The 25,633-nt window shown below is 42.3% G+C and overlaps 1 protein-coding gene across 3 annotated transcripts in view; it reads right to left on the bottom strand.

Annotated features, from left to right (window-relative positions):
* Positions 1-2,930: 2,930 nt before the first annotated feature.
* The window catches only part of LOC143831096 (uncharacterized), a 45,469-nt gene continuing 22,766 nt past the window's right edge, over positions 2,931-25,633 (bottom strand). The window contains exons 2-4 of one of the 3 annotated variants that reach the window (XR_013228712.1): positions 4,074-4,377; positions 3,124-3,292; positions 2,931-2,945 (exon numbers count right to left, since the gene is read on the bottom strand). Coding sequence is in view for 1 of the 3 variants with exons in the window: in XM_077324212.1 (XP_077180327.1) it covers positions 3,209-3,292; positions 4,074-4,377; positions 13,616-13,623 (396 nt within the window). In the remaining 2 variants the exon portion in view is untranslated. Of the gene's footprint in view, positions 2,946-3,123; positions 3,293-4,073; positions 4,378-13,615; positions 13,810-25,633 lie in introns of those variants that run through there. The other 2 variants (XM_077324212.1, XR_013228713.1) reach the window with 2 other exon arrangements.

The following is a 25,633-nucleotide window of genomic DNA, read 5'->3' as shown; positions in this document are numbered from 1 at the left end:
ATCATTCGTAAGGGAGGGGATAGACTGGGTCTGTCTCCTCAGATCTAAGGCCAGAGGGGTTGAGCTTTAATCAAATGCTGCTGTTTTGCCTTCCTCCCTTGCCCCCCAATTGGCCTGTCACTTAAAATAGACAGAACCCACTTTAAATGCATCAGGGTGTGGTATAAAAGCATGGGGGAGGGAGGTGGGAGAATGCTTTAAGTCATCACTGAGCAAATGTTTTCATAAAGATGAGTGGGGAGATGTTGTCCTTGGGCTGGCTGAACCAACAGACCAGGTGTTCTAATAAAGATATAAATACATAGATTTTGACCACTGGCTTATTCAGCTAACAAGAGTAAGGGAACCAGAAATAATGCTTTCTGTCTATGGACTGGTTAATATGATAAGCCGGTCTTTGGCTGCTGAGTGAGATTTCTTATCCCAAGTCAGTGACTCTTGGTGATAGGGGTAAGGCACACTTTAGTGTTAACTATACCTCCTTGCTCACTGTCCCATATTGAAAACTATGTGTTTTCAGTGCCTTCTGAACTCTATGGCTTTTACACACTCAGAATAATAATCAAACTACAGGGTCCTTATCTCAAGAGGAAACAGAAACACCAAAGAGCTCCAAAAGGCTCAATTTTTCTGTATGTGGTAGCAGGATTAACATTTTAGGGGAAGGTCCCGAGGAGTTTGGGGAGGGAACGGAGCTCAGTAGGAATGTCTCATGGCAGATTCTGAAGCTGCCATTTTCTTCAAGGGAACTGACCTCTGTAGGTTTGGGGGAACTCTAAGGGCCATTCCGCACATCGAAAAAATAGTGTTACGCCAGGGCAATGGCATAATGCAATAAAAAAAATGTGCTCTGGCCATTCCTCACCTCCTGGCTCTTTCACTCTCCTCTGCCACCTTCTCGTACTTCTAATCATAGATGCACAGTGCTTAATTTATTGCCACTCCTTTTGGAATTATGAGCCTTGAAGCTTTAAAAAAGTAACCTTGTTCCTGATTTTTTTTTTGGGGGGGGAGGGTTAGAGAGGCATGCTTTGTGTGTTATCTGGTGGGGATTTTTTTTGCTCCCACTGGATGATTTAATGCCGATTCATTGCTCCAGGCAGTTTGTTTCAACAGAAAAAAGTCCCATCCCCAGGAAAAGGAAGAGGGAGGCGGGTGCGAGGGTGGGCTACTTCACCTCCACACCTTTCTTTAGCGTGTGTTTGCTAGTTGCTCTTCTCTTGCTCGCGCTATATGGCTGGAGGAATCCACTTTTGTGGATTCCCCAACTAGCACTTTAAAATGGAGAATGTAGCTGCCGGTTTGCTGCTGGGAGGCTAGATGCTGATGACATCGTGTAAAATGACAAAAAAATGGCGTTGGCAAAAGGTAAGCATTTCACTATATTTTCTGGGTGTGGAATGGCTGTAAGCCTCAGCTTATGGTTGATAACACCTGGACCTGGAAACTAAACAGAGACTAAAGCAAGTTAATGGATGAAATCTGATCTTTTATTCATGTCTAATGCTGTACTTTTTGTTTTCTTTAACAAACCTCTGTTTTGAAAAGTGAATATGTCCTTGTTAATATCTGCCACTGAAAAGTAGGCACATCTCTGATCAAACACCGCAACTGTTTGAACTCTCCCCGAATAGAAATTTTGGGACAATCCTGCCCTTGCCATTTAAATTCTAAAAAAAAAAATAACATGATCATTAATTCATTAATGAATCAGTATTATCTATCACCAGGTAGGGGTGTTAATCCAGTACTGAACCAAATAGAAATGACCATGATAATCACTTAAATAAAAAAAACTAGATTTCCCATCGGTCTTTTCCATCCACTTTAACAGAAGAGGGGGCCTAAAGGGCAAAATTTAGTACGGATCCATGAAACATCAATTATAGGTGCTGGTCAGATTGGAACTTTAAGTATTCTGTTTTTTCATGGCCAAAGAAGGAGAAAAGGAGGGGGAGACTGAAGGACATGCCAAACTTACCCCTTTAATTCAACCAAACTGCTCAACATTCAACCAAACTGCTCACTTTCCCAGAAAGATTATTCCCAAGGCTTCAGGATCCATATAGTAGAATAATGTGAATCAGTGTGCTGGAGTGAGGATGGAGAAGAGCATGGAATCAGTCCCCTTCCTCAACAAAACCATATTGGCAGAAAGGAAGAAGGGTCAATTGTGCCACTTTGCCCTCCCTCCCTCCAGCCTTCACTTGTAGGGTTTTTCCTTCATGCACTTCCTATTACCCTAGGAATGATCTTTCCAAGGTCAGAAGAGGCTGCAGGAACAGAGAGGCCTGTGGGAGAGCTCCACATACATGCCAATAACTTTACAGAGCTGCAAGTGGGACCACTGCCTTCTATTGTGAATATCCATCCCAATTTTGCCTATGATAAACAAATTTCAGAAGGATTTGTATTGCTTCAAGAAATCTGCAAATCTGTTTGAGCAGAAGTGGCAGCAGGGCAGAAGAAATACACTTGTAGTTCACACTATAAGGCACGGGTGGCCAAACTGTGACTCTCCAGATGTCCATGGACTACAACTCCCATTTGTGCTCAAATGGGGAAAAAAGCACTTTGCCCTCAAATAATTTAGTAGTTATATGAATGTTTCCATGAGGGGACTCTCCTTGTGTAGGAAAAACATAACATTTGTAGTGGCCTTCTTTGGGAGTGTTATTAAACCTGTAGACAGTCAAGCACAGTATTCATATGAAGATTCAGTATGAATTCCTGGCCAGTGCTTACCACCCATCCCTATGGCAGAAATTCAAATGGACTGGTTCATACATGCAAAGACATTGCTGAAAAACTAGCAGCTGAACATGTGGTTCAGTTTATTTGAAAAGTATTGTGTCTGAGATGGCAAAGTCCAGAAATTACCTTTTTAGCTAGGATGTTAGATCTGCAGTGGCCCATTGAAATACTCAAGTCTTCACCTGATGTTGCTGTGAAGAAGAGATAGGCAAAGTATATCAGGTCTGTCCAGGGACCTGGCTTGTTATGACCACTGATACTTATTTTCTCACCACCATTACCATGACTGCTCTCTCTGGCAGAGAGAAATGCAGGATATGGTGACTTTTTGTTGACCAAATGTGTGCCATAGAAGATGCAAACACTCACACCAAGTGGGATTTGCCATCACCCTGGCAAGCACGTTTTATTGCCATTACTGCCTGGTTGTGAGTAGATTCTTCTTTTGTTTCCTTTAAGTTGCATCTCTTCCTTTTTTCTCCAAGGTGCATGGGTCAGGATTCATTTGTTTCAAGTTTGCAGCTCTTCTGTGTTTCAGCTAGAAAATGGGTGACATCTTTAATCAGAATTGTTAATTTAAAAAAAACGAATATGTTTAGCAACACACTAAAGGACTTGCATGGCATTAGATTGGGGGTTGATATACAAATATCACAGCCCAGGCCAACCATCCCTCTTTTGCTTTCTCTCTGTACCTGCACCACAATCAATCCAAATGCCCACCACAAAACCCCAGAAGTGGTGTGATTATGCAGAATATGTTTGCTTAGCCTATTTCCCCTCTCCTGGGGCCCCTCCCCACTGCCTCTGGGGCAGCGGGTAAACAGGACCATATATAGTCATATCACCCAATAAAAATTGGGTGACATAAAAAACATAAAAAATATGTTTTAAAATTAATTAACTTCCACCCATTCAGGTAACCTATCCAGGGCCATGAAGAAAGCCAAGGGGTTCACAAAACTCTGGTTGAGAAAGCCTGCTTTCGTTAATTTAAACTTTTTTTATGGAGAAGGATTGTTCATGGCAGCTTTGTAGTGCCTGTATCCACTATATTCTCAATTTTCCAAAAAGTACCTATAAGGAACTCTAGAGTCAACTTATCAATTTCCATTCTCCCCTATGTAAATTTAGTCATTCCCATTCATTGCTTGTTACCTTTGCCTCTCACTTTCCTCCACTCATTGTATTGTGTCTCCTACAATCAAGATTTCGATGGGATGGTCCTAACAGCCAGGCCTTGACTTTGCTGTGTAATGTATCATATATACTGATAGCACTCTACTACTAATCCTAGTACACCAGTGTGCATCCCATACCTCTGCTTTTGCTGTCTTCATGACCATTGAGATATGTGTATTTGCCACCTTTTCTGCTGCTCTGGCTGTTCTTTTAGACTGTGTGTCTTCAGTGGCTTTCATTTCTGATGTGCCAGTGCATTCTGGTGCTTTAAATTTGGCTCCAGCTGTGTTTTCTGGTCCCCTGGCTTCTTCTTTAGACTCTGGTAGTGCTGTTTCTGTGGGTATTTTTGTTTCTTCTTTTCCAACAGACAGTTCTTGGCATTTCATCTCAGGCACTGCCATTGCTGCTTCCATCTCTGCTCTTGATGACTTCTGCATGTATCTACCAAAACGAACAAAAAACCCTCAAACCATTATTATTGTTAGAGCGTGTGAATCTGGATTGGCATTTGTCACTCTGAATTTTCGCCAAAATATCCCCCCTTAAACCGCTAATTTAAAAAAATATTTTAGGAACAGAGTTCCAAGAAGACTTCCTAATGTCATAGAATATGCTTGAGGCAACAGAACTGTGAAGCAACAAGGCAGCAGTGTGCTGAAGTGTTATGGACTGCACAACTTCATACTTCAGATTAAATGTTCTGAAGTTCTCATACTTTGTGTAGAGGTTAGGATCACGGATTTATAATCTGGTGAGCCGGGTTTGATTCCGCACTTCCCCATATGTAGCCAGCTGACTGGTCTTGGGCTCGCCACAGCACTGATAAAGCTGTTCTGACCGAGCAGTGATATCAGGGCTCTCTCACCTACTTCACAGGATGTCTGTAGTGGGGAGAGGCAAGGGGAGGTGACTGTAAACTGCTTTGAGACTCCTTCGGGTAAAGAAAAGCAGCATCTAAGAACCAACTCTTCTTCTTCTTCTTGCTCTCATAGAATCAAAGCTGTCTTTCCTCATGGATCTCTCATTTCATGCTGTGGGTTTCTATTTCCACTCTCATTAGGCTCATACCCCTGAACTGTTGAAAGTATAGATTGTCTAATCACTTATGAGGCATCTAGGGGAATCCAGTATGCCGCAAGAAGAAAATATTCAAAGATGTTGAGCAAACGTATGTTACAGTATATTCACAGTAGTATCTTTTTCATGATATATCCTGGTTACAGCTGGTGCTGCTCACAGCAAATCCCACAACCTGGCCAAATGTCCCTGAAGAATGTCATAGCAGATAGTACAGAAAGTCAATGGTGAAAGGTCCAGGTGAACCACAAGGAATGCAATCCCCCTACTGGCTGACTGCTATAGGCCATCAGTCAAGATAGTCAAAGTGGATTCTGTCTCATATCCAGGTTTGAAACCCTGGTAAAAAGGTTTTTCACTTAAGAACACTTGTCATCTAAGAACACCTGTCCAGTTAAAGTGAGCCCAAGGCCTTCAGTTAAACAGCCAATAATTATTTGCACCTTCTACTGGAAGATTTAATGTCAGGACTAGCAAAGGCTAGTTAAATAGGTAGTGGAGCCTGCCTCTCAAAGACTTGGTATATCTGTTTTGATTCCCCCATAAGGCAGTGATCTTGAAGAACATTATACTTCCCACTTTAGATGGGGTTCAACTGACCTTTGCTAACTCAGCTAAGAGTCTATAGGTTATATTGGACCCAGCATAATAGCTGAAGAAGCAAGTTAATGCAGCTGCAAAATATGCTTATTATAACTGTGTCAGACTTGGAAAATGGCCCTCTATCTTAGCTGGCCCTTAACTCAGCTGATCCAGCCACCTGGAACATCAAGACTAGACTACTGTAATGCAATCAACACGGGTATGCACTTGAATACAACTTGGGAGACTCTAGTTGGTTAAGTTATTATCAGGAACTAAGCAGAGTATGCATATTACATGAACTTGGAAAGTGCCTGCTTCAAGTGGGTAATCTCCCAGGGAAGGGCCCTCCCATCTGCCCTTGCCTCTCAGGTTGGAAGGGAAACATTGGGGAACCAGAAGTTACGTTGGGCTATGTGCTAAAGTCACATATGAGTGAAAACACAGACATGATGTCAGATGTCAGCTGCTTCTCTAGAAACTCTGTGTTAATACCATATGGTAATACCATTGAATTTCTAGAGCATCAGTCGATATGCTATGTTTGGGGCTTTGCCCAGTAAATAAATAAGTAAATATATGAGTAAAGAAATAAAGTAAATAAATAAGATATCATTTTGGCAAGTAGCCTGAGTGGGCAGAGATACCAAGGGCAACATCAGCAGCAGGGTAACAACACTTTTGCTGAAGGGACATGCTATTCGCCCAACAGCATTTCTTGGCTTATTTTTCTCTCACCTCTGCTGCAAGTGGTGGTCTCTCGCCATAGTGGAAGATCTGATGGCACCCTAAGTCCAACATCATGCCCACACATCAAGCTGCTGCCCATTCCATTGGCTGACCATCAGTTACTGGGTTCAGTTCAAGGTATTGGCTATCACATACAAAACCCTGACCAGCCTCAAACCCTTATACCTGCAAGACTGCCTCTCCTCCCATGTTCTGCCATGACAGCTTCACTCCTTTGTTCAGAACATTCGGTGGGAGCACTTGTAAAAAAGGCAAGATCATTTGTATTCTCTGTTGTGATCGCCATCTTACAGAATGGACTGCCTGAGGAGGTGAGGAAGGCTCCTACGCTCCTGACATTCCACGGATGATTTAAAAAAAACAGCTATTCAGGCAGGCTGTTCTGTAAATAAAATACCATACTATACACCAGTGGTCCCCAACCTTTTTATCACCGGGGATCACTCAATGCTTGACAATTTTACTGAGGGGGGGTAGTTTACTCCTCTACTCTCAACCACTGCCCTAACACTCTCTGATCGCTATGGTAATGTTTAAACATCCCTTCAAAATAAGATACAGACACGCCACAACAATGAACATAAGGAACATTTTATTTTCATGGAAATTTTAACTCATGACAATGACAAATCAATGGGAACCCTGAGCTTGTTTCTCTGCAACGAGATAGTCCCATCTGGGAGTGATGGGAGACAATGACACCCGAAGTGTGTTCTAAAGGGCTGGGGGGGATGAAGTAAAGGGCAGGGGGGGGAGAAGGCGTCCTTTGGGGCCCACCTCCAATTAGTCGATGGCCCACATGTGGTCCGTGGCCCACAGGTTGGGGATCACTACTATACACTAGTATGTCCATACTATAAAAGAATGGGCCATGAAGGAGCTTTATAAAAGTAAGCCATAGATTATACCATTGTGCATAGGAAGATTTATCTGTATGCTGCGTGTATTATCCTGTTGTCAGTACATTATTTTCCACTGATGTAATTCCATCTTTCTTCATTATATCTGCACTCTGTATCATGTCTAATATGCTATGCTTCTTCTGATTTCTGTAATCCTGGTTCTAGTACAATGCTTATTAGATTTCTTATCACATTGATTGTATCAGTTTACACTGTGTAATCTGCTTTGAGTCTCAGTGAGAAAGGCAAACGATGAATATAGTAAACAAATGAAAAATAAGCAAAACAAATATTTCTCCCCTTGCCACTTCATTGCCAAAAAATTCCAAATTCAGTTCTCAAAGTTCTCCAGTGTTGGATATGATGACCTTCCGGATCATCATACAGTCCTATGACTGCATGGAACTCTAAGGTCAGATTCAGAATAAAAAAGATTGTGATTATGCAAACATTTTATTGATTAGAACAATTTATATAGAGCACTGTGATTCCCAGTGCAGAATCAGTGTGCTTCTAGAATTATACATAAGAGCAGACCTGGGCATTGAGAGTCAATGTGATACGAAACCACCCACAATTATTGGGGGGGGGAGAGTTTGTTAGTTTTTGCTTTGAAGAATATAAACATGGCAGTGGGTAAAGGACAGTTTTTACCCTTTCCTTTTGTGTTGTTTCCCTGATCGAAATCCCAGCTTCATGTATTTGAAATTAGTTCCAAGGGGTGGGGGCAGATCTTTGCCTTCCAAAGCTAATTCTGGGTTTTTCTGCACTGGTGCACTTTTGCAGTACACCACTGGTTCACTGGGAGGGCGGTATAGAAATTAAATAAATGAATAATTTCTAGGTGGGTTTTTTTCCCTGTTCTGTGTTTCCCTCACTTTCACTACACAACTCTGTTGGGTTTAATTTTGCATTCTGTCTTGTTTTTCCTCCAGTTTCTGTTCACTATTTCTCCAGGTTTTTTGAGGTGGTGTTTTTGTGGTGTTCCCCCCCCCCTGCTTTGCTTCTAAGGCAAAGGTAATTTAAAGGAATAATGATTTCCTCAGATTTCCTTCCTCCCTTTTTTGCCCCTCAGAGGCCACCTCACCACCCACATTGTATGGCATGGTTGGTCTCTGCTTACTAGTCGGCATGTTTTTTGAAATTGTAAGAATACATTCTTCCGGCTGCATTTACTGTCCAGTCAGCATCTTATCAGAAGGTTCTCCCTCCTTCAGTGGTATACAAACTATTGTCAATTTAATATTTTAAAAAGAAACCAATAGGTCTAGCAATGCATCCCTGGTGGGAAACAAATTGCCAGAGAAAGCTTTATATGGGGTGGGGCGTCTGCACTCGCACAAATTTTTGTTTAAAGAGAAACCTCTCCCACTTCCCCTCAGAGCTGCAAGAAGCTTCCAAGAGATACAAGCCAGCTGAGGGGGAGGGGGCTTTCTCCTACAGTTCTTTTGTTAGGGGGGAGAAAATGGAGACTCAACTGGCTGACCATAAGCTTGCTTTTAAAGCACCCCCTCTCACTGCACCATCCTTTTGCCTCTTTGTAACAACCTTTCCAGATCTTTGCATCTTCAAACATTTTTCTTTACCCTTCAGCATCTTCTCTGCCTGCTGTCCACCTGCCTTTTGGGAGCCTTTTCTTGGCTCATCTTTTCTCCTCACAGTCCCCTTTCCATGCCCTCCTCCTGCTCTCTTTCTCCCCCACCCCATTCAAGGCAGCTTTGGATGCTCTTGCTGTGGAGTTTAATCTCTGTTGGACTGTAGAAATTATGCTGGATGAGAGGGTTAAATATGCCCCTATCTCTGCTGCTGTCCAGATCTTTAATGCAGCTGTGGGGCTGCTAATTAGCTGGATTTTTTTTTGAAGTGGGAGATTCTAATCGTATATCTCCGGTATCAAGTCTACCCCAAAAGGGGCAAATGGAATGAAAAACATTGTGAATTACAGAACTTTCTTCTGCTTCAAGACAATATTGTATAGGTGAAAGGGAATGTTGCTTTTGGCAGAAGGTGGATCCTGCTATTTATAAAGACAGCTTGTAAGCATATTTATGTTCCTCGCTGCAAGGTCATCTCATAATCTGAGTTTCAGAAGGGAGCCATGTTGGTCTGCTGTAGAACATCTGGATTCAAGTCCAATAGCGCCTTAGAGAACAACACAAAAATATGAGCTTTTGTGTTGAAACTCCCTTTATCAGATATGATCTCTAAGATGCTACTGGACTCATATCTAGTTGTCCTAATATGAGGAGTGTTAAAGTTTGTGAAGGGAAACATCCCACAGGATGTCAAGATTGTTGGCCTTCTTTTCCCCACGACATTGCAAATGTCCCCATCCCAGTTCCTTGACTGATTCAAGAACTCCCTCATGTTTTTATTCTACAGCATACATGCCCTTGTTTCTGCATGAAATATGTGTGCCTCATGTTGATATTTTTCCAAGTAATCTGCTATAGAAGAACTGTAACAATCCCAGTCAGTGTGGTCAAACATCTAACTCCTATACCCATATTCATGGGGAAATTAAGGACAAGTCACTCACATGTGATATAACTGCTGTTTAACAATCTACCTGCCTATCTGCTTCATTAAATAGTAACCCTGTAGTTCTGCTGATGAGAATGCATTCTCTCGCTCAGTTCCCCCTTGCTATCCTGACCCCCCAGTGAGTTACCCTGAAGGCTGGTCATGCTCAGTGACCAAGGAACAACAAGCTGTCTTTCATTTTACAAAACTTCGCTCTTTGCTCGCAGAGAACCCGGTGAGTAAGGACAACTCTTCCGGCTGTGGATATGCCTCTCCTTCCCCCATACTGAGCAAGATGCCTCTCAACAAAGGATATGAATGTATTATAAGACAAGGCTTGTTGCTCTCTCACAAACACACACTCACTTGTGCTGGTGACGACAGTTCACTTCATGTCAGGAAGACAAGTTTATTCTTCCTCACATCACGAGGAAGTAAAATGTTCTGGATCTGGGGTGAAGTTACTGAACTGGGAAGCTCCATCTATTTTCTGTGTATCCTTGAACGGGTTATCCCCTTTCTTATAGCCACAATTTCTCTGTGAAGTACACAGACACTTGCCTTTAAACTTAAGCTAAACATTTACACAGAAAGGACTGGACCTGAAGCCCTTTCATCATGATCAAAAAGTAAGTCCCAAGCAGGCTTTCCTAATTAGTACAACAGACCTGCAAGCCCTGATCCAGCACCAGTGTTAAGCTTTGCCACTTGTGATTTGCTATTCACATTTTTGTCAAAGAAAAATGGGAATGGGTGGGCGCTCCAGTACTATAGTGAGGGAAATGAACTTGCAACAAGCGAATCAATGATAAAATAAATTGTTTTAAGAATAATAGGTGATTACTTCATTGCTGAAGGTTCATAGTGGAGAAGGGGCAAAATCTCTGAGGAAGTTCTGGGGGGAGGCGGGGTGGTACACTCTCAAAGCCTTTAAAATAAGCTTGGGACATCATGGATGTTGCTGAACCTGAAATTCATGAGGTTAAGTATTACTTTGCTTGTGCAAAACAAGTGCTTTATTTTCATTTAAATCAGTAGTAATTAACATTGCTTAACTTTGACGGGAACACGCCCAGCATCATTGAGCTTGGGTCATTAAGCAACACCCTGAGTATTCCCTAGAGAAAGGTCTGTCCACCTCCTGAAATATCATTCATTTGCTTCTCCGGACCTCTGTCTGATTATTATCACTTCAAAATAGCCTTAAGACATTCTCATACTTTTAAAATTGCTTGAAAAGCCGTGGTAATAATTGACAGGGCAAAATGCACGTAATTCACAAGGGAGTCGTAGTAATAAATGATCATTTCTATGTGATAACTTTGCTCTATCTCCCAGGTACCAGTGGTGTATCTACCTGGAAATATATTGCTTGCCAAACCCAAAATATGGGCAAACATGAAAACTGTGGGTGGCATGGTGGATACAGTATTTGACTTGGACAGGAAAGCTGCAAGCTCAAATGCCTGTTGATCCATGAAGCTCACCAGCTGACCTTGGGACGTTATGAAGAGATAACTATCGGCTTTCTGAATAATACATCCATATTGTTGTTCTTTATTTATTATATTTATTCATGGCTTGTCTTTCCTATATGGGCTCAAGGCAGCTTACACAATTTTCTTAAAAACCACAAGATAAAATCACTATCACAAAACACTGAAACATATCCAGGAAGGCTACATTATAAAAAGGGAAGTTCTTTTTCAGGTAGCTGAAAATTGAAAGAGAAAGTACAATATGGAAAAGGAGAGTCCCATGACTACATCACACCAGTTGCAATTGGATTAGCCCAGCCAGTGAGAATCCTGCATTTGTCACTGCTTCCTGTGAAGATGGGCTGAATATCACTGTTGGCACAGCTCAGATTATGCATGGGCTACAGATACTGGGTATTCTGAGTGTCCCTATCTACCCAAGGAGGAAATCAAGGAGAAAAATCTTTAGATTTAAATGATACAGCATCACCATTAAACCCTTCTGTTGTAAACAGATGGTGGTGAACAAAATGGGGGGGGTGGAGCTTATATATATATTGTTATGGACTCACCCTCCCTGTCCCTCAGGCAACCACTCATTCTACCATCCTGGGGTCCCACACTAAGGTCTTTGGATGGTCAAGTTCATGGAAATTGAAGTCCTTTCTAGCTGCCACCAAAAGATCCTTCATATGTGCTTTATCAATATTGGGGTGGTCTCACTTCTCGGGCCATTAAGGCTGGTCCTAGTACTGATTAGAGCTGCCCTTGGTCAGCCTCTTTATCCCTTATTGGAAAACACATGTGTGCAAGAAATAATGATTAATATCCCCATCATCCACTATGCTTCTTTTTGTTGTCTGTTGCAGCACCAGCCCTTTGTCAGAAGGGCACTGAGGTGCTTTTATTAACATACCAAAGAAGTAAAGCGTAGTTGGAATTGAGAATCAGTTTCTTTATACAGATCAGTTAGTTCACAGCTTCTAGTTCTTAGTTACAGGCTTTTCAGATCTTCACAGGTTTTTCTTTCAGATGGTAAGCTTTCTTTAAACTGAGAAGTTTCTTTGTTGTATCTTATAGTCTACAGAGATCCCCTGAAACTCTCCACTGTTTCCTAGAAAGTGAGCAGTATTAGCTGGTACCACTACTTTCTCTCTTCCTGGATGAACCTTCTGAAGGAAGAAGAGCCTTTCTTTTAGTGTGGCTAAATATCCTCCCCTCCAATGTATGTAAGAGGCCATCCTTTGGATACTTCTTTGAAATGTTGTGTCTTCATGGATGTGGTGTTCTTGACACCTTATATCACCTAATGGTGGAGTGCCCCAGATTTCTCCATTTGCAAAAACCATAGTCAAATACTGGGGAAAAAATTTAAATTTACTAGTATAGATGAGAACCAAATAATACATAGAATTTTAGATTAAAGGGATCTCGAGATCATCCAAATAGTGTCCAAGGTATTATCCACAATACTAAGGGTAATTCATATCTGAACCACATATCAGCTAAATAACAAATTTCTGTTTACCCCATTGTAAAGCTCACTTCACACTATGACTACCTCGTAATCCAGCATCTACTGTTTTATACATTATTGAAGGATTGTATATATTATTTTATTATATTATTCTTAGTCTAATGTTTTATCTTTTATTATGCCAATAAGGGTACTCCATGAGCCTCTTGTGGCGCAGAGTGGTAAGGCAGCCGCCTGAAAGCTTTGCCCATGAGGCTGGGAGTTCGATCCCAGCAGCCGGCTCAAGGTTGACTCAGCCTTCCATCCTTCCGAGGTCGGTAAAATGAGTACCCAGCTTGCTGGGGGGTAAACGGTAATGACTGGGGAAGGCACTGGCAAACCACCCGAATTGAGTCTGCCATGAAAACGCTAGAGGGCGTCACCCCAAGGGTCAGACATGACCCGGTGCTTGCACAGGGGATACCTTTACCTTTACCTTTAAGGGTACTCTGTATTCTGTATTCAGGTAACTAATGCTCTTCCTCACATGTATCTTATGGAAAAAGCCTATGATCTTCCTTTACTTAACTAGGCAGGGTTCCACCTTCTCTTCCTTAGAAGTATTCACCTTATTTTTGGCCTAATTTGGGAGTGCCCAAATTCTTACTTCCAAATAACTGCCCTAGTTGTTCAGACACTGTGTAGATTAGCTCTCAATAGAAAACTTTACTCTCTCACTAAAATTTCTCCTTAGAGGACTTTATCAGCTAAGAATCAGTTTGCTCTCAAACTGAATTGTCTTCCACCCAGCCCACAGCCAATATATCAATTCCCACCTAGGTGTGGCTACCCAATCACAGGGTTCAGAGCAAACTGTATCCCTGCTTTTATCTGCCTAGCTCTTCACTTACCTACTCATTTTCTAAGCGTGTCCATCACAACTTATCTTGCCTAAATGTGCCCTGCCTGTGTCTTGAATGGGCTATGACCAAAGAACTGGATGTCTGGTAGGGTTGCCAATGATAGCAACAAGAGGGAGGGTGAGGAACATGTGAATGAGGGAAATGGTGCAGGGCCAGCAGCACAGCATCCCTTCCAGTGAATACCAGAATAACATGCCATTTTGCCCAAATTCTAGAGTATTGTCTCATCAACATGCGAGCAATGTGATGTCACTTTCAGGTGTTTGCTGAAAGTGATGTTATCATCCATGTGACTCCATTAAAAACAATTTCCTTCTCCCAGCCCTAAGCAGGCTGGCAAGCAACATAAAAAAGGAGCAGAAGGTCTCCCTTATCCCAGTTATGCAGTTTCCCTCTTGTTTGTGATTTCCTTTCCCAGGCTAATCAAAACATGGGGTTCAGATTCAAAATTCCTTCTTTGGACCGACCAATTCAAAACAACACTACTTCCCAAATTTTGGGTTGTGGGCAAAACTGGAGTGCCAGCTTCAGAGAGGGGAAGACCAGGAGTACTTTATCAATGCCAGTATCAAGACAGCCAGCAGGGCAGAATTGCTATGGTGACCCCACGTTTTCTTTCTCCTATCCAAGTAAAACGGTCAACCCTCTTTCAGAAATGTCATTTGGAATATTATTGTCTACTTCAAACAGATAAGCCCATGTCATTCAAAAATCATATTAATCCATCTTTCACATTTTACATTCTTTTACGACATGATACTGCCAGGGGCAAAGGAGGTTCTCCAGCATTATGGGTCATTCAGAGGGAGACTGCCTCTGTGCTCATCAATAGGAACATGGACAGGAAAAAAATCCATACCACTGGACTCTCCCTGATGACAGCCAGCTGGAGACGCCTTGGGGAGGGCAGATACAGGATGGACTCATCCACCCCACATTTGCCCTCCCCGATGACAGCTGGTGTGCCACTCTCACCAGAGAAAGCGTTTAAACAGCCAAATTGTGGCAGAATCACTGGATTTTGGTTCAGCTACCGTAATTTAGACCCTCTGAACACAGGGAATGGGAGGTTTGGCCCAGATGAACCAAAACATACCTGAATCAGCATTGATTTGGGTACTTTTAGGCTTATCCAAGCCAAGCCACCCATGCCTAGTCATCTACAGATGTTTCTGTGTTTTAAGTAATGATGCAGCTGTCTTGTGTTGAGTGTGTTAGCCTGTTCCAACTGCTAAACTCTCACTAAATTTAGTAAAACGTATTTAGTGAAATTTATTACTCTTATGCACTGTGCTTCCTCCTGGCATTTCAGAGGAGTTTACACGGGGTTCCCTGGCTGTCTCTCATGGGGACGACAACCTGACTGAGTCTTACCTAACTTTATCAACCTAGTAATGGGTCCTTAAGAGGATTCTGTTCTGTGACTATCTATACATGACACATTGTTTAAAAGATACAAATGCTATGACAATTATCAATCCATATTTTATCTGCTGGCTTTTCACTGAAAAACCACAAGCCGGAGGGCAAAACGGTAGGCTGCAAGGCATAAATCCACCTACATATGGGCCCAGTTCTGCTGTAGGAATGGCTGTTCCTTCTTCTGCTACTTCAGAGGTGGTGAGAGTGGAATGAATAATGCTTGAGTGGGGGAGGGGTATGGATACAATAATAGTTTTGAATTCTAGGGTTACAACTTGAAACATATACAGCATGCTTAGATTAAAATACACACCTGCATTAATAATATCAACAACTTTATTTTTATATCCCACCCTTCCCGGTTGGCTCTATAAAGATCTTCACTGATGCATCTAGATCTCCCATTATCGGTAGTGCTCTCCTGCCTCAGATCCTTTCACTGGAAATCCTAAGGAGTGAACACGGAGCTTTCTACATGCAAACTTAGGGTTGCCAACTCTGGATTGAGAAATACCTGGAGATTTGGAGGGTGGAGCATGCAGAGGGAGGGGCAGAATCTCAATGGAGTATAATGCTATATGATATACTCTGCAAAGCAGCCATTTTCTCCAGGGGAATGATCTCTCTTGCCTGGAGGTTAGTTCTAATTCCAGAAAATCTCCAGGCTCACCTGGAGGTTGGCAGCCCTAATTTTAACCGTATGTTTTAGCTCTGAGCTGTCATATTTCTCCTGACACTGCTTCATATATTACAGTTATGGGCCACCAGCACCATTACTTTCCCTTGCCTTTTCTGATCTGATGCAGAATTAATAAAGGTTCTTGGAGCATCTGGGCTCTGACAGCCCTGAGTCAGCTTTCTATGCACCCAAGTACAAAAATCATTATAATAACTTTTCTTCCATTGGAACTACTGAATAAAACCACAGCCATCATCTACTGCCCTTGACCGGGATTAAAATGATGTGACATCTTTTTCTGTTGTTCCCTTTGCTGCTGCCTGCTCATGGTACTGCTTCCAAATTCAGCCAACGGGAAAGATTTAATCCATGAAAATTCATTAGAAACAGTGCAGGCAAATGATGAGAGAACAGCAAATGAAACACACAACCGAGTCCGACAAACAAAAACAGAGAAGGTCTGTGAAACAAGTCTGTTTTTCTGTGCTGTTCACAACATGGCATTAGGTTTAATCAGGTGGCTTTCTTTAAATAAAAACAAATTTCATGAGAACTCTGATTTCAGTTGTCAAACAAAACCTCCCAACGAAAGAGATACAAGGGCTCGATTATTGGGCTTGGGAAACCAGGATCTCTTCTGCCATGGACACTGTGGCTTTAAGCAAAACACAATGTTTTTGCCTCCGCTCCTCTGTAAAATGGGAACAATCTCACAAGTTACTGTGGAAATGGGATGATGAGAAAACAAAGTTTAGAATGTACAATGCAATTCGGCTACAGAAATTATGATCCTAGTAAGCCCTGTGGTTAATAGAGTCCTGAGGCCAAGCTAAACTTCTTTCCCTTAAACAACTATAACCATTAAAAAGAATCATGGATTATCTTCAAGGTTATTTCTGGCCTGGGAGTGCTCCTGACAGGCTTCTAGTGGAAAAGCTTTCCGAATCAGGTTTATATCATTTATCCCATTTACAGTCCAACATGAAAAATTACTCACCGCAGACTGCATAGAAAAAAAGATCTTGAGATGCAACAGAAGGATCCGATTTTCAATAAAGATATTAAATCTAAGCCTCAAAGGGTGTGGGGGGGAATAAAGAAAGATAATTACACAGAGATATTTTTTTTGTTTGTTTGCCTTGCTTTTTAACGTTAAAAGTGTCAATTTCTAAAACTAGGTGAACATCCACAATTCAAAAGCAGACTGCAGCTAATTAGATACCTTTTGATCCCTTATTTTGCCTCCGAGGTTATTTAACCTTTTTTCCCCATAAAACCAAAGGTTTTGATGCATGCAAATGGTCCAGGGGAGGGAAGACATGAGAGCAGGAAAGAGGCTGGGTTTATTTGTTGTTTTATTCTGATGAGGCCAGACCTCTTTTTCTAAAGTGAAATAATTGACAATCTTTATTCAACCACAAAATGTTATCTTCTATTTTATTTATAAGTAGCCAACCCTGGATTGGGAAATTCCTAGAGATGGACCTAGAGAGGGCAAGGTTTGAGAAGGGAAAGGAGGTGTGTCAATGGGGTAGTGTCATACAGTCCTTTTCTCCCTGGAAATTTATCTCTATAGTCTAGAGCAGGAGTAGTCAAACTGCGGCCCTCCAGATGTCCATGGACTACAATTCCCATGAGCCCCTGCCAGCAAATGCTAGAGAGATCTCCAGTCAGACGCGTTCCTATCTCATTTTGCACCTGGGGCAAGTGGGTGGGTGGGATTTGGTGATGTGGGGACTGGGGGCGGGGCCTCTGCAAAGAAACATCCACCTGCAAACTGTCCCCAATGCTTCACGTCCTGAAAGCCCAGCCACCTTAGGCTGCAAGTGCCTCAGTTCATCCCCACCATCAGGAATGTGAGCCAGGGAACTGGTGACTATCAGGGATTATTCACATGGCACCCACACCAGAGGGAACGCTTGGGGGGGGGGGATTCCACCAGGCAAATGTCAGTCTCCGTGCCCAACTTCGGGTCCATGGCATCGGTCTCATGACCCTGGATTGTGGTCCTGAAACAAAACCCTTGGGTAGATATGCCATCTTACACACACACCTCTCCCATCCCCTGAACTAAGATCTATGTGCCCATTTCCTTTTCCCATAGTATTCCTATTTGATCCTAGAAAACTAGGGACAGTCTGCCCTTCTCACACCCAGGTGTGAGAGTCGAGACAGGGTTGTTTAGCATACCAACCACTATGGAGATAAGGCCATTTGCACTACATCGCAGCAAGGGATGAAAGGAGCAGAAAGGCAGGAGGAGGATGGGCAGCCAGGAGAGACCATGGACAGACAGTCCAGCACCTGGGCAGGAGTAACGTATACGCTGGCATGGCACATGGCAATCAGGGGGGCCAGGCCACCCACAGCTGGTGCATGTGCTTCTGAGCAGTCTTCCATCCCTCAAGGCAGCTTTCACAGGGCAGGGGCCAGTTGTGGCCTGCAGCTCCCAATGCCCACAGGGCTTCACATGGCCCAGTGCACCCTCATCAAGTATGGCACCCAGTATGTGAGCCCCTGTCATTATCCCCTAACTACACCATTGTCTCCAGTCCCTACCTGGAGGCTGGCAAACCTCCAGCCTTGCATAGTAAACACAGAACTGTAAGCATTCTGGTTTAACTGCAGTATGGTTGATCTTAATTTCCTCCTTCTCCATGACTGAGACAAGTAGTATGGTGGCCACTGCTGGGCCCAGCCAAGTTGTACAGAGGTTTCTGCCAGACTTAGCAAAGTCACAAAAGTTGTGCAGTAGGAATTTATCCAGTAGTTGCTGCCAGGTTTGGTCCTGGTGAGTCTTCCTAGATCAAGGGACATAATACTGGAGTAGGCAAGGTCTGTCTGTAGCTGTTTAAGCCTTACATTCTACCCTTGCTCCCTTTTCCGCCACCCACCCTGTTATTAAATGACAACAACTAAAGTCTGGAATACTGAGCATTGCTGTTTTGCTTAGCAGCAACCAGAATGACAACTAAACATAATTTCTCAAAGCTCAGTGGACATTCATTTCTCAGTACTATAGATATTAGTTCCATTATTTCAAGGAATTATAATCTCCCAATGTATTTCTTTTAGATTTCATTTCGCCCCCTGTCTGTCCCTGTCTCCATTGTGTGGATTTTTTGATCCATGCTCTATGGCCTGGTTTAGAATTAAATATGACAAGCAGAGACCAGTGAGAGGATTCACAATGAGATGAAAATTCTGCCCTCGGCTGATTTGTGGTTCCTCCTACAGTTTTCTGCCTCCCTACCTTTCTCACCCTCCCCTGCCTCCTCCTATTGTCTTTTCCATCTGCCTCTGCTACCGCAGCCTGACATATTTGCTTGTGCCAGCTCCTCCTCACTGCCTCTGCTCACCTGTCCAGTGCCAAGCCTCTTCTACGCACCACACCACTCCTCCTTTTCTTCACTGCTGCCTCAGTCATCCCTTCACATCCATCCACTCAAGTTAGCATATCTGTTCTTTTCCTTTTACTTTGTCTGTGCTTGGATAGACAATACTTCTCTATTTGAGGATTTTCATAGCCCCTTCCTGGTTTTTTAATATCTGGGAATGTTTACAAACCTGGGTTTCCCCCTCCTTCTCTGTATATAGCCATAATCTGTTGATTTAATTATCAACAATTTTGGCTTTTCTTTGAATTTGATAGAACAGCTGGGGTCCCACAAGACTCATGGAGACTTGTGGGGATTCCCATATCTCCCCATCACTGATCCTGGTAAGACTCCAGCACCCCCCACCGTGGAACCTTGCTGCTGGCCTATGCCACCGCACCCCAGTCTGCTGCACCCAGGCTTGCAGCAGCCACCAGCCTCCATAACAAAGCCTGTAACACCTCCTGGCTACCATCACAGTGACCACAGCAGCAGCTGCTGGTCTAAGCACTCAGGCCCCTGGCACCCCCTGCCCATTACTGCTAGTCAGAAAAAGCTGCTGGTAGCCATTATTGATTAGCTGGAATGGCTCTCTTGTTTTGATTTAAATACACCACACGGGCTCTACGTTTAGCCTCCATGTTGCCCTGATCCATGGGTTTAGCTGTCCACAGATGGATAGTTAATAATATGTAGATGACATGCTAATAGTATAAAATGGCTAATAGTTTACACAGGATATGCTATGCTATGGTATGATATAGTGATTTGTTAAGCTTGGCAGATTGGAGGGTCCCTGTTCAAGATATGCACATCCCTATATTTACTTAGATCTTGTCTAAGCACTACCCTTTTAAGTTCTGGAATATGCACATTTAAAAAAAAAAGAACCTGATATTGGAGAAGCTGGGACAGTTTGGTTTCCCAGTTATAATGTAGATTTTAAAGAGACTGAAACCGTATCAGATATTAATAGCAGCTAGCAAGCAAGACCTAATTTGGATATTGACTGAAGTCCTGGACAAGACTATTTTTAATCCTTTTTTCTGTACCCTTTACCCAATCTAATTGCCTCTAATATTCCTCAGTGATGCAATTTGCCCCGGAAGGGGAAATCTATGTTTCAACTAGTAGGGCAAATAATGGAGTCGATTTACATTGCGAAAAGGGAGCAAGGAATGATTAATGTCCCACCTTGCCCAGCATATGGAATCAATCCAAATTGCCCCTTCCTACTTATACATACAATGGCTATTTAGAGATGTTTAATAAGCATGAGATCCTACCATGGATCTCTACTGGTTCATCTTTAGTTTGTCCCACAATTTGTTGTCAGTCACTCCATCCCAAACACCACCAGCTGCAACACCATAGGAGGGCATGTAGTTTGGGGAAGACTGGAAGGGTTAAAGGGTTGCATATCATGCTCTTAAGAATGTTTGCTCAGAGGTGAGCAATCTTATGCATACTTACTTTGGAAGCAAGCCACATTATATTTGGAAGTTGTATGTGAACCAAGGGAGAGAAACAAACTACCTTTTTGTTGACTCTGATTCTCCCCTAATCACCCTCTTCTACCTTGTGCTCAGAAAATCTGACCTGAGGTTTAAAGTGTCACCAATATAGGATGCGTTTGCCCTCCCCTTGAAAGAACAGGTATGTATTCTGGGGGTGCTCTTGTACCCAGGCCTGTTACTGGATAAACAGGTGGTAGCTGTGGCCTAGATTGCCTTTTACCAACTTAGACTGGCTAACCAGCTTCAGTCTTGCCTAGGCAGACAAGATCTGTCCACTGTGGTACATGTTTGATTACATCTAGATTAGATTATTGCAATGCACACTATGTGGGACTACCCTTGAGCCATGTTTGGAAATTTGAGTTTGAGACATGTTTGGAAACTTGAGTTGGTACGGAATGCTGCAGGCAGACTATTGACTGGAGTGGGTCATGGGGACCAAATAAGTCAGATCTTGGCTCATCTATGCTAGTTCCCAATTTATATCCAAGCACAATTCAAGGTACTGTTTTTGACCTTCAAAACTCCGTACACTTTACAACCAATATACCCAAAGGACCGCCTGTTCCCTTATGAATATATCCCTTATGAAAATGACCATTATGGTGATCTTCAGAGGCCATACTTCAGTGGGCAACCCAGGAGAGGTCCTTCAAGTTCTTGGTCATAGCACCAAAGCTCTGGAACCCTCTCTTTAGGGACTTGTGGCGATCCCCTTCTTTTGACATCTTTTGCCAGCAGGGAGAGACTTTTTGGGTTGATTGGACATTCCTTAATGATCCCACAAGAGCCTCTTGTGGCGCAGAGTGATAAGGCAGCCGCCTGAAAGCTTTGCCCATGAGGCTGGGAGTTCAATCCCAGCAGCCGGCTCAAGGTTGACTCAGCCTTCCATCCTTCCGAGGTCGGTAAAATGAGTACCCAGCTTGCTGGGGGGTAAACGGTAATGACTGGGGAAGGCACTGGCAAACCACCCCGTATTGAGTCTGCCATGAAAACGCTAGAGGGCGTCACCCTAAGGGTCAGACATGACTCGGTGCTTGCACAGGGGATACCTTTACCTTTACCTTTAATGATCCCACCTTCTTGCCCGGTGTTTTAATTGCTGTTTTCTGTCTTTAAACTATTTAAAACTGTTTTCATAGTGTGTCTTTGTGGAGGGGATTACTTTAATGGTTTTAAAATGTGGTTTCATTAAATTGTATTAAATCGTTAGCTGCCTTCATGGCCCTTGTAAGGCCAGAAAGGTGACATATAAAGTTTGCAAATAAATAAATTGATGAAAGCATTTGAAATCAGAGGTGCACCACAGGACCCTTGCAATACCACAGACCAGGCTATGGAATTGTCCCCTCTTCTCTGAGCATTGTGCCTCAATATCCATTGAGACGCTACCCAGCTCAGATTTTCTAAGGAAATTATGCATTACTAACCCCAACATCCACATCAATGAGAAAATGCATCTCTCTCTCTCTCTCTCTCTCTCTCTCTCTCTCTCTCTCTCTCTCTCTCTCTCTCTCTCTCTCTCAAACACACACAGTTCCAAACACTATTAAAACCCTACTTCTGTATACATAGTTACTACACACCCAGCTAAATTGAGGCACTTGCCATACTAACTTCAGCTACAACATGACCCATTTCCTACAGTGTGGATAAAGCATCCAGACCATATTGGACAATTAGGTTTCTGCTGACTACATACATCTTACAGCTTCACTTCATCCAAATATAACTACCCCTCATCCCTCTGGACACCTTTCAAATATTATAAGGCAAACTTCTAACTTTTCGGAGACCTCAGTATAAGACTTGAACAGCTATAATGAATGTCAGGCTATTTCAGGATATCACGACATCATAATACATACATCTCTGTTCCAATGCATTTTGGCAACCATGATTTGGTATTCCTCGTTTAAAATGACACCACCCTCCATGAATCGCGTGATCCAGTGACCTTGCTTACCTTTACTCAAAGTCTCCACTAACGGGTTATTTTTATTGAATATGTTTCTTCTATGTGGGTATTGTTAAACCACCAGAGCAGAAGAAAAACTAAGTAAGCAAAAGGTAATAGTAGGCGGGTCAAAGAGATTGGGGGGGGGGGGCTGGCCTCTTTTATCCTGTGCTTTAGATCACAGTATTAATTATTTAGAATAAAGCACTTGTCCTTTTCCCGATAACAAACATAATGTATTAACAGAATCAATACCGCATATCTGTGGTGTAGTGCTTTGTATTTTATAGGATCACACATACTCTTGGGACAGCAGGATACAAGAGATATTAACCTTCTATTCTTGCATTTATTTGAATTCTCCTAGGCATTCTTGAAAAAAATTCACAAAGCAGTTTGTCATTCTGAATGGGGACAGGAATAAAGAAAGATTCAAGACAATTTCCAGCATAGCATTTTCCCCCAAAGAAAAATACCTATGAAAAATAATACATGGGAGCAAAAAAATCCACACAGGTAATCAAACTGGCTCTCAAGTGCCAGCCACAGAAACTGCTTTTATTTCTGCAGTTCGAAGAAATTTAGTACTTCTCAGCAAAAAAAACATTTATCCTACACCAAAACTGTTTTGTAACAGTCTTGCACAGTGAAATTTTACAACCACTTTCTTTGAAATAAACCTCACTGAAAACGCCTGAGTGTGATTCTGAATAGACCTGCTTAGGATTGCTCTTGCTTTTGAAATGTCTAAAACCCTAACCAAATTGTCAGGGACCGGTGAATTCTAAAATGCGTTTCTGTGAGGTTATGAGGCCAACTGGGCTGAAAGCCACGTCTGTTTTGGACATGCCTCACGTCCTTGTATTTGGAGGCTGCTTTACCACACTTGTAATCATGTAGAATGAAAGAGTGATTTCACCTATAGATGATGATTTTCCATTTAAAAAATTAATGATTTTATAAACTAACCTAATGGCTCATTCTGCTGCTATTCTGAGACAAACAAAGGCCCTAGGGGGAGGGAGCCATTCTGCCAGGCACTTGCTTTCTTAGAAAATTGATTGTGGGAAATGTACAGTTATGCATTTGGGCTTTGTTGTTGACACAGCTTTTGAAAAGAGCTTTCTCTGTTCTAAGGTGACCAGATTTTAACATTGGTAAAGCAGGACACCATTGACCGGGTAGGGGGGGGGGGTTCTTGATTAAAATTTGGTCTATATGGAGCAACAAAAAATTTCATAGAATGCATAGAATGCAAAAATAGTATTATAATAAATATTTTTTAATTTCAACATAGGTACAATTTGCCAGGTGCCCCTCCAAAAGTGGGACAATCTGGTCACCTTACTCTGTTCCAACCTTAGGGGACATGGTAAATAAACCATGTAACATGCTAAATAAAAAGTCATTCATTGTATATTCTGTCTTGTTTTCAGCTTGTGGAAATTCCATCCAGACTCATTCTCAAATAGAGAAATTGGCCTCTTTTCAGATCAATACGGTGGCCAGTTTAATGGCACAGAAGGACCAACCGGATTTCTGCACAGCACTATCCTCAGTACTCTCTGTCTTCCCTCTGTCCTGAAATCTTCTACAGTTGAAAAGCAATTTATTTTGCCTGCTTCCCAAGGTGAAGGGTCAGCAATTATATATTTGTTTGTTTGTTTGTTTGTTTATAAAGACTTGCATTTATTCTACGCCCTCTCCCCAGAGACTCAGGGTAGATTTTAATAAAGGTAGCATTATATAACCTAAAATATAAAAATAGAAATTTCAAATTAAAGTTTTAAAACATTAAAACAATTAAAAACTATATTTGCTCAGTTTGCCCAATTTCCTCTGTGATAATGGAAAGAGAAGGGGGAGGACCATATGAACCCTTTAGTTGGAGTCTAATCTGGTGCATTTTGACAGGGACATTGGTGGATTTCAAATGTTATTTCAAGCCTCAACCATGGTCCTGGCAGATCAGCTCCATCTTGCAAGCCCTGCAGAACTGTTTAAGGCCGCGAGGGGCTCTGATCTCATTCAGTATAGTGTTCCACGAGGCCAGGGCCAAAAAAGTCCTAGCCCTGCCTGATTGAGGCAGATTTGATCTCCTTAGGAACAGGGATCCTGAGCAAATTTTGCTCACTGGATCTCAAAGCTCTCTTGGGGACATACAAGGAGTGGTGCTCCCATAGATATGATCACCCCAGACCACTCAGGGTTTTAAATGATCAAAAATGAAACAAAATAATAATTTCCTCTGCAGCTACCTGATTTTTAACTGTTGAATTTAAATGGCGGTTGAGAAATGAGAAGACACTGGGCAGAGGTCTGCATGAATTCAAATAAGAAAACAGCACTACAAAATGGCAGTCGTCCACAAAGTATGTATCCTGCTCAAGCTGCAGTCACAGCACAGGGCCTCAGATGCAGAAATCTGAAGCAATTTGCATGTCCTAGACAAATCTCTGAGGAAATGTTATGCCGTTTGAAGAACTCGCTCTGGCATCCTGCCATTCAGCAAAATTAGATCGAACAATTAACAGAGCTTTCCCGGTTGTACAGCTCTTGACACCCAAATATTTGAAAGCATTTAAGTATGAAATTCACCTCATTGCTCCTCTTGAGACAGACTGGGCTTATTTTGCCAGTATTTGAAAAATAGAAAAGGAAGAGGAGGGCTTAAAGTAGCACAACTGGAGATGAAACATGGAATGGGATGATCTTAGTCCACGGAGAACAGAAACTAGTTTTGAACTTTTCTTCTTTTAACATTCACATTGTTACCCTATTGAAAAAGAATTGTCCCAACCTACAGTCTGATAAATAAAGAGGTTTACTTTTCTTTTCCAGCATGCATACTTACTTGTAACATTCAGACATCACAGGAAGCTTCAAATAAGTCCTCGCTGAAACCCCCAATACTATGGCAATAATATTAACTACCTTAGAAGGCTAAAATGTCTGCGACAACAGAGGGAGGTGTTTAGGCTACATAAATGCTAAGCATCATTAACAACAGTTTAAAAGACCTTTAAACACTTGGGAGGGGGAGGATTAGTATCC

The sequence above is a fragment of the Paroedura picta genome, chromosome 3 (assembly GCF_049243985.1).
Source record: "Paroedura picta isolate Pp20150507F chromosome 3, Ppicta_v3.0, whole genome shotgun sequence".
Lineage (NCBI taxonomy): Eukaryota > Metazoa > Chordata > Lepidosauria > Squamata > Gekkonidae > Paroedura > Paroedura picta.
Note: the sequence above shows the minus strand (reverse complement) of the source record. Positions and strands in the feature narration are given on the sequence as shown.